The 14676-nt window shown below is 37.5% G+C and overlaps 1 protein-coding gene across 1 annotated transcript in view; it reads left to right on the top strand.

Moving 5' to 3' along the window:
- LOC119519918 (solute carrier family 22 member 3-like) overlaps positions 1–14676 on the top strand; it is a 111734-nt gene that overhangs the window by 68824 nt on the left and 28234 nt on the right. Inside the window, exons 3-5 of the mRNA XM_037817665.1 lie at positions 2087–2241; positions 3779–3947; positions 4788–4905. Coding sequence (XP_037673593.1) covers positions 2087–2241; positions 3779–3947; positions 4788–4905 — 442 coding nt within the window. The remainder of the gene's footprint in view (positions 1–2086; positions 2242–3778; positions 3948–4787; positions 4906–14676) is intronic.

The raw sequence follows: 14676 nt of genomic DNA, 5'->3' as shown, positions 1-14676 counted from the left end.
CCAAAAATGTTATGAGTTATAGGACCATAGTTTCAGTTATTTCCTTATTGTGAAATATAACATATATACCAAAAGGTGATAACTTTCAAATTACAATTTAACAGGTATCTATAGAACAAATTACAAAGGATGCTGTGGGTGCTTTTATTTAATGTTACAGCATTAATCAATTAATGGCAGATGTGGCGAGTGTGTATATTCAAAACAGTCATGTTTTCTATTTAAATGTTCCTATTTCTGGTATTATTAATGTTGGTTGTGGTATTCACATTTAATTCTATTCTTGTATTCCAATTCTAATGTGAAATTACATACCGTGATTTAGTTAATTCTTTCAGAACCACTTTGGATAGGGATTGGCCATGCTTGGCCTTTGGCCACAGGGATTTACTATATCTCTGGTCACTCCAGCACAGCCCTTGGTGCATCACCAGGACCAGTGGGAAATGCTAGGGGCACCCCATAGAGAACCGTGAACAGCAAATCATCAGCTAATTCAAGACAAGAAAATTCCCCAATCCCGTAGCCAACTAAAGAGCTGAATTTGGCCATACCAGTTCTTCAGAATGAGTAAAACTTTTCTCTCTCTTTTCCTGTCTTTCTTCTTTCTCTCATTTTTCTCTTGCCTTCCCGTAAAATCCCCCTGAGCATATGAGTTTCTCCTTTATTCTTTTGTGTCTGATACTCTTTTCTCCCCTTCTCTCTCTTTTATCTCTGTCTTTTCTTGCTATTTCTACTTATAGCCCTTTCAAACGTCATATTTCCTTTCTTAATCTCCCTCACATATTATCTCCTCTCCTAACTGGTTATGATTTGGAATTGAGTTATGCATTTTAAGTATCCATTTAATTTTGTTTTTACACTTTCCTAATTTAAAAATTAGGTTTTTCTTTTTCTGTGTCTTTTCTCTTTTACAATCAATAAGCATATCTCCAAACTAAATTAACTTGGCTGAAGGAGGGAAATTCCCTCTATCTGTAGTCTAGCACTTTATTTGATCATCTGTTTTTACAGATGATATATGATGCTTTGGTAAGGATGAGGCAGACTTTGGAGAAAGAGGAGCTGTGAGTAATTCTGCCTCTGTCAGAGTTGGCCATCTTTCAGCTCTTCTCCACATCTATGATTTATCTTTTGCATCTAGGATTTAAAGGACAAGAAATAATTTAATAAGCCATATATCTGTGAGAGGACAGTGTAGGAAGGGCATGTGATTAGTTTAAAAATCTAGCTAACCTGAAGTTGCTTCTGTCTCTGCTCCACTGATTAAAGCAAGATGACTTACGTGTGAATTCTGTGGAAATTTCCATGGAAAAGTGTCATAGAATCAAATCTCTTATTAGTCATTAATGATAAACTTCACCAGCCCATAATTTGATACAGCCATCCTGAACCAATTAATATCAGATTCTCAGAATATTGGACAAACATTCTGTTCCTTTTCCCTAAGCCATTTAATAATAGTTGTGTAAATGCTGAAAATAAAAATACACAAATTTAGAATAACTCACATTAGTTTTGAACTTTAAAGTTTATAAAGAGCTTTCGCATTAGCATCTTGTTTGATTCTTTCTGCCACCTCACTGTAAAAAAAGGGGGAAGAACATACAAAAAGAAAGAAAGCCGGAGTCTTGGAGAACTTAAGAAATTTGCCCAAGATTGCATGATTGGCAAATGGTGGAGCCAGGATTCAAGCCCATTCCTTCTGGCTGGAACACACCATTACGGCTTCTTTTTATCCCTTTCTCCTTATGATTCCACCCACTAAAAATGCTAGAGAGTGTCACATCTGTGCTAGGAAGATTCTTTATATAAAAGAGTTGTCATGGAAAGGGTCATCTTTTTGGGAACTGCAATCACAAAGGTAAACATTAAATCTGTAACATCATCTCAGAGGCCCATCTTTTACTTGCCCTGGTTTTGCTATAAAACAAAAGTTAGCATTTTCAACAATCTTCGCATCGTAATGATGACGTTGTAAAGAACAGAATATCTCTACTTAAAACTTTTTTAGCAACACTTAAAATGTTTTTCATTGGGTTGAAGCAAATGTTTAAGGTGATCTCTCTTTCTCTTTCTAAAAAAGGTACGGCAGGATAGTCGTTTACTTAATGTCCTGTTTTGGTGTTGGCATCACTGGAATTGTGGTGGCGTTTGCACCCAACTTCCCAGTGTTTGTGATTTTCAGCTTCCTACAAGGTGTATTTGGAAAGGGAACATGGATGACTTGCTATGTGATTGGTAAGAAATTGTTACACCTTCTTCTCTGTTTGAGAACTAGGGATAGATGGGGAGATGGATCCAGCTAGAAAACCTTAAGCATGCCTCCTTTAATAATGAAATACTGTGAGGTTTCACTGCGACTACTGTAATTATTTCTGCAAACAGGAGAGTGCAGGGGCAGGATTTCGTTTGCTTTAGAAACTGAAATGATTCCATCCTTTGAGAACCCACTATAGAGAATATCTTATTATTGTTAATGGGGTGAAACCATTTCCCAGCTCGGCCTTATTGTTATCTTGTAGTTTCTTATTTTGCTTTGTTAGAAATTAATTCTTATGAAACTTTCAGTAGTTCCTTGAAACATTTTCTGTGTGTTTCAGTAACAGAGCTTGAGATGACTTTCCCATGTTCTAAAATATTATTTCTTAACTCATTCCTTCCATACTGAAGGAGAACTTTTTACCACATGGGAGATAGGGTCTAAAAATGAGGTGTTAATTTGGGACCCTTCACTTTCTTTTGTAACTTTGAAGTTTGACCTTCTGGAAATGAAAGAAAGAAAAGCCTCCATTTGCTCTTTGCTCATGTTACTTAAGAAAGCCCCCACAGCTACCTTAGGCTCTATTTCTAGAAGTGTCCATGAGTAGCCACCTACTTTGAGAGTCATGGTGGATTTATGACCAGGGAAGTGAGAAGTCTCGTCTTGGTATTCCTCTTTGGGCTTCTACTCTGTTCCATTATTTCAGTCCCCACTTTGAAGAACTGTTTTTGGGTGGGGGAAGGAGAGGGAGTAATAGGAGGGATTGATTGCCACTGGCTGGAGCAGAAGGGATAACTTTGGGCTGTGAGGCATTTTAAAGGAGTCCCCAAAGTTGTTTTCTCAGAGCAATAATGTGGTGGCATACCTCAGATGGTTAGAATGGAAACAAAACAAAACAAAACAAAAAACCACTTAGCAGGAAGAGGCTGGGGAGGTGAGGAGGCCAGCAGTAAAACTGTCCACGTGATTTTTAGAATATAAACGTGTCCCATAAATGAAAATTCCAACACTGTGGAGAGACTAATTTAATAGACACTATCTGGTTATGATGAAAAGAAAATTATTTGTAGAGTCTAATGTTCATAAGGAATCTTCTAAAGGGACCATAATGTGCAAATCTTTAAAGGTACAGTGATAAAATTTAAGCTTTTACTGTAATTATGTTTTGATAATTATAATTACTTTTTAAAAAATCATCATTTAAGCTTTCCTAAAAGCAACATATATATCTTTTTGTATTCTCCTACTGTGCCCGGAAAAGTGCTGGGCTGGGCATGTAAGGAGAATGTGGTCAACACTTGACAGTGGGCAGAGGAGAGTATAAAAGAAAAGCATTGACGTATCTGGAGAGCATATCTCCATCATTTCAGTAAGAGTGGAAGTCTAGGTATCTTTAAGAGATAGGTAATATCCTAGCAGTGCTGAATGGATGTAACAGGTGTATCATCTGTTTGCTTGTTTGTTTTGGAACTGACCTTGAGCTTCCTAACCTCTTGTGTTTCTGTTCTTCTTCAGTGACAGAAATAGTAGGTTCAAAACAAAGGAGGATTGTGGGAATAGTGATTCAAATGTTCTTCACCCTTGGAATCATCATTCTCCCGGGAATTGCCTACTTTATCCCCAATTGGCAAGGGATCCAGTTAGCCATAACGCTCCCCAACTTTCTCTTCCTCCTTTATTACTGGTAATGTGGTTTTGGTCATTATCATCTCCAAACTTCCTCCACAGATAGGTAGAATCTGTGCTTCCAAACCAACATGAAAATGAAAGCAAAAAAAAGATATTTTCTAAAATCTCCAGGAACACCAGATGAGCTTGAATATATTGAATATATCAATATTCGATTGATAGTTGTTGCTAAATCAGATTGATAAAATACCAAAACATAAAATTCTAAGTAGAGTTCTACCTTATGTTTGATTATTTTGCCATGTCTTCGTGAAAACTATGAGGTGACAAACTATATCTGCCCATATTTCAACAGGCAAATTCAATTCAATCAATTTGCCTCTCTTCTATGTACTATAAAGCAAATTAATATTATGCTAAGAAAATGTTAAGGGCATCAGAAAATTAATTTATCAAAGAGTTATAGGTGTATGCATTTGATTCCTATTACAGTGAACCTATTTTAATCATTCCTCTAATTTAATTTTAATATATGGGGAAAATCAGTTTACCTAAATTAGGTTCTTAATCTTTTCCTAAGTACACATTAAACCTCAATTCTTTTCACATTGTAATCAAGCATACCATGATCTAGAATAACCTCGTCTGGTAAGAGCTAGAGCTATATAATTGAATATTTTTATGAGCAATGATTCAGTTGCCATGTTTTTTATTCCTCTTGTCATAAACTTGTGAAATAATCTACTAATAAAACTTTTTATAGAGCCTATTATCAGTTCTCAGACTCTTATAAACTGGTATCTAATTGCAAGTTTTGATCCAAAAAATACTCAAGTCATAAATTTTTAAGGTTTTTCAAATTCCTAGACCTAACTCAAAGCCTCCTTCTTGTCAGGGTGGTTCCCGAATCTCCCCGCTGGCTGATTACTCGAAAGAGAGGGGATAAAGCATTAAACATTCTGAGGAGCATTGCTAAATGCAACGGGAGGTATCTCTCACCAAATTACTCGGAGGTAATCTTTTTTTATTACTAATAACAAATATTAGTAAAGTGGGTGAATTAATTTCTATGGTGCTTATATACTTAATTTTGCTTCTTAAAATTAAATGCCTCATCAAATATCTGAATGATCATTTTTAATTTGACTTAGCTAAATATATATACATTTATCAGGAAGAATCATCAGCTATATTAAAGAAGGAATGATTTTGAAGTTGTAATAACCTTAGAGTTGTAATTTTAGTCTCTCTTCTAACAGTTGTGCCAAGTTCCTTGAACTGTTACACTTTACTTAATGTAGGCCCCATACTATTTATCTCTTGATTGCACAAACTATGGATTAGATCTTTTGTTGACATACAATTTAGTCTAAAGATTTGTCTTTAAATTTAGCCTTGGAGATACAATTTATTCAAACCAAAGCTGAGCTATAATGTAATATTTCAGACTTTAGGCTTACATTTGCTGGTTCACTTTCTTCCCTCCCTCCCTCCCCCCTTCCTGTCCTCCCTCCCTCCCTCCAGTAAAGGCTTTCTGTGTGCTCCAGTGAGTTGGGTGGGGTGGGGAGGGGAGGGAGAGTATTAGAAACTCAGTCCTTGTCCTTTGGGAGATTTGATATATGACGGAAGATAAAATGCATGTATTTTTTTAACCCTGAATTTTTAGAGAATAGCATATAAACAAATATATGGCAGTGCTTTAGCTGTGAAGACTGAAGAGTGGAAGCAAAGTAACAGAAAGTTTATTACGTTGGAGCAGATTTTTGGAAGTTATGAATCTTGATTGAAACCTTGAAGGATATATTAGGCTGGTAACATTGTTTTCTTCATGGCATTCAGTTTCTTTCTATCTGAATCAGATTTTGATGGTTTTATTTTCACCTTCCCTTGCCCCTCTGGAACTTGGTCAGATATTTTGGATTTCCACATTCTTCCTTCATTTTTATATTAAGCAGCAAGCAGTAGCATCTGTGTTTACAAAAGTTTCAGTTCACCATTTGTCACTGTTGCAAGTGGATTAGTGATATACCTTGAGGTTTACAGGTCATAAAACACAAGGTAAAGATAAAACATGAACTCTTTAAAAAATATAAACTTTTTCTAGTGAGATTATAGGTTTACAGAAAAACTTTACAGAAAGTACAGAGTGATCCCATATATCCACATACACATAGTATCCCCTATTAGTAACATCTTGCATTAATATGGTACATTTATTACAATTGATAAACCATTATCGATACATTATTAATTAACTAAGGTCTATAGTTTACATTAGGGTTCATTCTTTGTGTTGTACAGGTCTGTGGGTTTTTATAAATGCATAATGTCTTGTATCCACCATTACGGAATCATACAGAATAGTTTCACTGCCCTAAGAATGCCCTGTGTTCCGTCTCTTCAACCCTTCCTCCCTTCCCCCAAATCCCCTGACAACCACTGATTTTTTATTGTCTCCATAGTTTTGCCTTTTCCAGAATGCCATATTCTGACACCATATAGAACATAGCCTTTTTTTTTTTTTTTCAGACAGGCTTCTTTCAAATGATCTTTTTTAATCATTAAGACTATTCATTCCTTGGCTGAGCAAATTTCAGCTGTGTATTCCTTTTAAGGGAAAAAAATATCATACCACTGCCTACTCCATTTGCTCTTATCACATTAGCTACCAATTCTCACAGCTGGAGCAAATGTATGATGATTTTTGTTCAATTTCAGTAGTCAAACAACTGTCTTTGCTCATCACTGAGCAGTATCCTGGGAACTCTGAGATAACATACGTAATATCTGAATCAAGGTTTATGAGAGTATTGCAAAAGTGTGCGCTGATGTTTTATTAGATAAATACCACATTAACCAGGCACGTGATGTGTCATTGTGAGTACTGCTGAGTGACCAGAGTCTGGTTTCCAGAACCAGCTCCTTTTGCGTGTCTGGTGACTGTACGGTTCAACCCAGCTCCAGTAGGTCCACTGACCCAGCTGCTAATTCATGAGCTCTACAGAGATTATTTCACCAGATGGAAAGTGGTTAAATGTTGTACATGATTGTGCTCATAAAAGATCATGAACTATGGGATCCAGTGACTGCCAAGCCATTTTCTCTAGTTTTAATCAGACACATAGTCCACATTTGAAAGACAGATTCAAAGCAGTGCTTGAATTACCCTAGGAAATTCACTCTAGAATCCTAGCAACCACTGTTTTGCATTTTGTTACGAAAGTCAAGTTTTGTTTTGTTTGTTTGTTTATATGATTTTGTTTTTCCAAGGAGTTTTCGCTTTATGTTTTTCCTTTTTAAAATGTGTTATGGAACATTTCAAACATATTCAGAAGTCGAGAGAATAGTTTCATGAATCTCTCTGTGCACCAGATTCAACAATTACCAACTCCTAGCTAATCTTATTTTTTCTGTATCCCACATAGTCTCCCCCACACACACCGATTAATTAAGAAGCATATCTCAGACATCGTATAATTTTATCTTATGATATTCCAAATTGTTACTCTAAAATATAAATACATCAATACATGTGCAGTATCTTTAGGATATTGCTAAATAAATAGCAAAAAATATTCATTTGGTTTCTTAAAATAATCTCACATTTGAGCCCCCGCTGTGGGAATTAATGTGATGGGAGAAAATGAATAAAACAGTGGCATTTAAAATATAATATATAAAAATAACCTCAAAATCATTATTCTAAGTAAAAATAATTGACTATGATTTTCTTAATATCAAATATCAAATTAATTCCCTAGTTGTTTTATAATTTTATAACTTGTTTGTTTGAAACAAAATCATAATGAAATTCATATATTGTGATTGGTTGATGTGCTTCCTCAGTCGTCTTTAACCTATAGAATCTACAAGCTCCCATTCTGTCTCTCTTTTCCTTTTCCTTACCACTTTAAGGGTGAAAACATCTGGTCATTTTTCCTATATCTTTTTTGTGATATTTGCTGCCATTGAGAATCATTGCCTAGGGATTTATGAATTCATCAGAGGTTACAAAATGACAATATTCTCAATTTATCATTCCTGCTTCATTTATTCCTGGAATACTTCTATAAAGACTAATTTCTCCCGTCAACTATTCAGTTACTCTAAGATAAGATTCATGTAGCAAAGGCAAGATACATGTACAATTGTTTGTTCTTTATTTTCAAAATAATGAGTTGGTTCCCTACATCCTGCAAAGACGATCAGTGAAGTGTGTGTTGTGTGTAAGCCTCATTATGCACTCCTGAATTTAAACATATTGTATATGTTTCAATCCTTTGCAGTCGAATTCATATTACCTTTATTGATGCTCAAGTTACCCCATCTTTGGACAAAAGAAGCTTATTTATACAGGTTCCTGGGTCCTTCTGACATGCCTCTAGCAGTTTCAAATAACTTCCTTTCTCTTTAGTTTGATGAGATTTTCCAGACTCATCTTGTTCCATTCCAGTCCTGTATTTGGAATCACCTATTTTATCCACGGGTGCTTTGATTTTTTCAAGCAAATGTTCTTTAAACTGAACCTATACATCTCTAACCTTTATAAATATGTGGTAGAAGCAGAGAAGCAAAGTATTGTTTTTGAAAGGGGAAGTATTATTAAAACACCTTGCAAATAGCTAAATTCAGTCATATTATAGGCCAGACCATAGTTTTCTATATCAATGATCTTTATGTTCCCCCCCAACATAATAATGTACAAAGTACCCCTTTTACAATAGCTCATACAGGCCAATAGGGCAGGTATTTTACTTGAATTCCAGCATCAGAATCAAAGCAAGATCCTGTTATACTTTTCTGTGTAAGTAAAAGCTATAAGCATGGCCTCTATCAATTATTTTTATTTTAATGACTCCAATAAATATTGCGATCATCAGTGTTAAAATTGCCTTGAGACCTTATGTTTATGTAGTTACTTTAAACTTTTTACCAAGTTCTTTCATTTGCTTTAGCTTATATCCCACTCTCTAGATCCAGTCTCTAGGACTCCCCAGCCCAAAGGCTGAATTGCCCCACACTCTTCTTTTTTTCTTTACACAGAACCTCTTTTCTATAAATCTTGACTTTTAGAAGAAGTTATCACCTTGTAAATCAGCTCATCCTTGAAGACCTCTCCAATTCCCACCTCCTCTTACATGTGCAGTAAAGGTTAGAATGAAAGAATCTGCTTAGGTCCAAAGCAGTCCCAGGAGATCTGACAATTCTGAGCTCTTCTCTCTTCAAAAGAGCTGTAGCCATTGCCCAACCCCAACATCTTCCACTACTGACACCAAGGGACTTGGCATCTTTCAGGGGGGAACTTAAGGACCCAATGCTCTGTATTTCAGAAGATCACATGAATTCACCATGAACAAGAATTGCACCAACCTCCCCAGGGCTTTAGGTAATAGAAAATATGAGAGGATTTTATGAAAACGTTCCACATAGTGGGTTGTGCTGAGGGATGGTGATCCTGAACCTGCTCTCAGTTTTACTTCTCATGGATGCTGCTCCTTTCATGGGTTAAACTCTGTCTCTCTCTCACTGGTCCATAGGCTCCCATTTGCCAAAGTTCCTGGTTGTCATCTGACTCTGCTGTTGGGATAGTTAGAAGGTAGAAATACAGGTGATAGCAACTTTGGACCCTTGGAATATATCAGCAGTGTAACTGTTATTCTCTGAGGAGAGAAGCCCAAACATCATAAACCAATGCCAAAGAGGCAAGTGGCTTGAACTCATAGGGAGTTATGTAGAAATCGAGGGAATCAAAGTCAAGGTGAGATTTTAAACATTAGGCAGTTGTGATGGTTGGGTTCATGTGTCAACTTGGCTAGGTGGCCTAGCTGTCTGGTCAAGTGGGCACTGGCCTGACGATTGCTGTGAGGCTATTTGAGGCTGGTTGGTTTGTCGAATCATCAGTCAATTGACTGCAGCTGACTGATGACTCATCAAGGGTCGTGCTTCCACAGTGAGAGAATGCAATTGGCTGGATTTGGTCCCGGTGATCAGTTGGAGGCTTATAAGCCGGACGGTTAGAGAACCTTCACTTCTTCTTCAGCTGCTCAGTGAAGTATTTCCTGGGGAGCTCGTCGAAGTTGCCAGTTCGTTTCCTGAGGAGTTCGTCAAAGTTGTCGGTTCGTTTCCCGAGGAGTTCGTCGGACGTCTTCCTTGGAGTTGACAGCTTGTTGACGGCTCTGCAGAATTTGGACTCGTGCGCTCCCGCAGTTGCATTAGTCACTTTTACAATTTGATAATCAGAGACATCTCTCATTGATTCTGTTTCCAAGGAGAACCCTAACTAATACAGCAGTGCACCCAATGAAGAAAACGGATTAGTTTAGAGACTTATTCTAATGGTTCTCATCCTTTTAGCATGTACATACTATAATTTCTTAAGGCTCATGACACAATAAAAACCAAACTACATAAGGCCACAATAATTACTACACAGGCACAACCATAGTATAACACAATGTCTATAAGAGCATCTGCGTTCACCCATTGGCCATGGGTCATGCCAGTGAAGAGAACTGTTTCCTGCCCTGGCTGTGCCCTCTGTTTTGTTCAGAAGGCAAAGTTCTTGCATGTTCCAGTAAATGTGACATTTTTCTTTGGTATCAGTTTGACATTATTTCCTACCTGTTACTTGTAGTATCTTGTTTCTTGACCTACACATGGTCAATAACTTTACAGTATCCTGTGATAACCACACAATAGTACTGTGTGTATACGTGAGTGATGTATTGAATTGGAACACGAGTCTGAGAATACATCCATTGTCCCAGAAGCTAAATGTGTGTGCTTGTCAAAATTGATAAGGAATGGGCAGGTACTTGAAAGTGCCCAAGCTTTCGATAGTAGTAAACTTGGTCTACTGATAAGTAGTGGAGAGCCAGGATTGCTCCTTAGGGACTGTGCTGGTTTGAAGTCATATGTACCCCAGAAAAGGTCATGTTCTTAAAGCTAATCCATTCCTGTGGGTGTGGACCCATTGTAAGCAGGATCTTCTGGTGAGTGGGATCTTAACTTAAATTGAAATGTGACACACCTCATTCAGATTGGTCCTAATCTCTTACTGGAGTCCTTTATAAGAGGAAAAAAGACACACAGAGAGAAGCTAAAAGAGAGAAACACACAGAATCTCATAAAGAAAGCCACAGAAGGAGGAGCCAGAAGCTGAAAGCAACAAAACCTGGGAGAGAACAACCAGTAGACACTGCCATGTGCTATCCCGTGTGACAGAGGAGTCCCAGATCTCCAGCAGCCTTTCTTCAGGAAGAAGGTTTTGTCCTGTTGATGCACTGATTTGGATATTTTCATGGCCTCATAACTGTAAACTTGTAAGCTAATAAATCCCCATTGTTAAAAGCCAGTCCATTGCTGGTATATTGCATTTCGGCAACTTTAGCAAACTGAAACAGGGAACTTGTCATGTCATGACTTGGTGTTATCTGTGGTGGCTTATATTACTGTTCCCAACTATTTACTGCCTTCTCTGTAAAAGGATCATATATTCCTGCCCATTGCCATGCAACTTGGGGCAGTACTTCTCATTAGGCAGCATATACCTTGTCATCCCAATGTCAAGTTGGCCACCTGCTTTGATCAGGTCAAGGGGGTGGAAGTGGCAGAGTACCAGCTCCATGAGGAGGTGTTCAAAGGCATCATGAGTTTCTGACAGCTCTCTCGCTCAAATCTGAAATTGGTGCTGTTCCTTCAGCATAGGTCTCAGAAAAAGAAGAGCTACAACTTGGAGCAGAGCTGCAGCAGCTGACCTACAGCTGACCACTATGTGTAACATGGCCAAGAAGTAACTATGTCCTCAGTAGGCTAGAGTATGCTAAATGTGTCTCAGAATGCTACTGACGTTTGGGAGTGTTTGTTCTTGCAGCCGAAGCTAACTAACACAGCTGTTCATAATAGCACTGGTTGCATTGCCAGAGTAGAGTTTAGTGATCCAATACATTTTTTAGTTATTTAGATGATACCGGATTGTGGTTGATTAGAGTTTTGTTCAGAAATATTCACTTTTTCACTTCCTCACCCTCATTTGCATGGGATGAAAATTCTTTCCAGCTCCAGTGATGTTGGATGCAGCATGTAACATGTTTTGGCTTAATGGTATATGGAGTGTACTTCCTGCCCTTTGACTCTGGGCTTGACCACATGACTTGCTTTGGCCAATGGTATATTAACAGACATGAATATGGTAGAGGCTTGAATAATGTCTCTATGGCTGGACTTAATCTCTGTCCTTTGGCCATTGCCATGAGATAAATATTCCCAGACTAGCCTACTGATCCCAGAGGGAGGCTGAGAGATATTTAAGAGTACAGCTGTCCTAGCAAAGCTTTTCCAGCCAGCCAAACGTAGATCAGCAGGCTCCCCAGCCAACTCACAAACATGTGAGCTAAATAAATACCTGTTACTTTATGCCACTGAGATTTTGTGGTTGTTATGCAGCATTATTTATCAATAGTAAACTGATAGTCTGACTGAACAGCCATGGTTACCATACTGAACTGGATTATACAGTTACATATGTTACAAATGTGGCAGTGTTTTCAGTTTCCATTTTTCCCAAGGATTTTAAAGGCCTTTATCATCAATGTCCCTCGTCTCCCACTCCCTCTTATCTCTGTATGGGTATGCTCACAGAAAACAGTAGGTTACAACTCTACTTAACAAAGAGCTTCTGATACTAAGTATGTCAATATTTGTTGGCAATATTTTATGATATGCTGGCCCAATAAACCCACAAGGTAGGACTGTAATTTCCTCATTTTTATGGTATGCTGCAGCTTATTGTTCATAGCTAATCTACAGCTCATTAAAATATGAGTATAGGAGTTCCACTGAATGGTGTCATGCATGAACACGCTATTGGGCAGAACCTTGGTGGCATGTTTAAGGGGCATCAAGAAATGACATTTGATCTTTCGGATCCCTGAGGGATTCCTTCAGACCCATCATGAATAGAAATGATCCCACTCTTTGACATATTTCCAAAATACAAAAAAAAGACTAACACCTCATTACAAGCCTAGGGCAAGGCCCCATACAGAGGTTGGGCAAAGAAAGGAGAAGATCCAGGGAAGGACACTGATGAAGTAGCCAATGAAATGGGAAGAAAACCAAATGCAGAAGCTAAGAGAAGAAGGTGTTTCAAAGAGGATGTTCTTATGTATGTTTTGGTGCTGTCAGATCAAATAAGATGAAGACCAAAAAGTGATTAATTGATAAAGGTTGTGTCCTTAAAGATTGTACTCCAACTACACAAGAAAAAATAAGAACTTCATAACAGCCTGAAGCAAGAAAAGCCACTCGAGGGCATTTGCTGTGAGTCAAGAATCACTAACTAACAAGTCAGAAAGGAGGACCCAGACCAGAACAGACCCTTCCCAAGCTACCCTGGCCCAAGAGGTAAGATCACTTTCAGATACCCACATAAGAATTTGAGATAAGGGAACTTACCTAATTATTAAGGTTCTTTAACAGTCTATACCCAGTCATGCAAAAATAGACAAGCAGTACCACAGTTCCAGGGGAACTTTCCAAATAGTCTTAAGTGGTCCCCAAACCTCTTAAACTCAGAATATATTGAATGAATTATTTCCCTCTCTCTTTCCAAAAAAAGAACAGAAACAACATTGTGGTCGTTAACTCTTATTTTTTAGTTACTTCCACCAATATCTGTAAGCACTTTTCTCAGGCAGATCCATTTCCTAGTATTACAACATACGAAATGTGCAATGATTGTGAAATTCCTGTGTGGGAAAAAAGTTCTCTTTTCACAAAACTACATATCACTTAATGCTGCTAATGAAATAGGGAGGTACCTTCCTGGTTAAATTCACTTCAGATGAGGAAATGGAGTTATGAAATGTCAATTACAGAAAATTTTAAAGGATGAGTTTTGAAGAAAATAAATAATATATTTTAAAAACTGGTAAAGCCTCATTAGAAAGTGTCAGGCTTATTGTGTGCTGTAGTGACCAGCGAGTCTTCCAGCCCTTAATAGCTGCCATCTTTTCTATCTTTTAATGAACTATCACATGAACACCAATATTGCTACAGAGAGGGACTTTCCAGCTCTGGGAATGTCTGTTTCTGACATTTCCTTTCAAAGAGGGAATTTTTATAAACATAATTTTTGTTCTTCCAAAAAGGGAACCACACCATGACTTTGGCATTAATGAAGCTAGGTTCCTTGGATTGGAACCTGATCCTGTATTCTAATCCAACAACGGTGCCAATTTTGTTAACTGTTGTACCTAATTTTTATCTAGACTTGGGATTAAAGACCTTTAGGTGTGGAACTCATTGCAAGAGATCCAGAGAAAGTAATTCAAGACCAGGCAATGCCTGTGTGGGACTCCAGGCCACTGCCCCTGTCGAGAGCAAGAGAGGTGTGAATCTACAAAAGAGTAATGGATATTAGAAAGTAAATCACTGGAAACTCCTATAATATTTTATCCCCAGCACAGTAAATCTTCATTCTTTGACTTCATAAGAGTCAATAGTATCAATTCTACTAGAAAAGCTCTCATCCTTCAAATGACACATACAAATGTGTATGCTGTAACATTAGCTTTAATTTAGAGTATTCACGAACTCATATGAAATGTCAGGACACTTGCTCTAGCAAACATGAAATGGCTCATTGGAGCTGAGAATTAATTTAACAGTATTTCACTTAAACATATTTTTGGAAATAGTCTGAGTTCCATTAATGGGATATATTTAAATGGATTATTTTAGTTTCCATGTTTGAACTTTTTAAAAACAGGACTACATCATTT

The sequence above is a fragment of the Choloepus didactylus genome, chromosome 24 (genome assembly GCF_015220235.1).
Source record: "Choloepus didactylus isolate mChoDid1 chromosome 24, mChoDid1.pri, whole genome shotgun sequence".
In the NCBI taxonomy this organism is placed as follows: Eukaryota; Metazoa; Chordata; class Mammalia; order Pilosa; family Megalonychidae; genus Choloepus; species Choloepus didactylus.
Note: the sequence above shows the minus strand (reverse complement) of the source record. Positions and strands in the feature narration are given on the sequence as shown.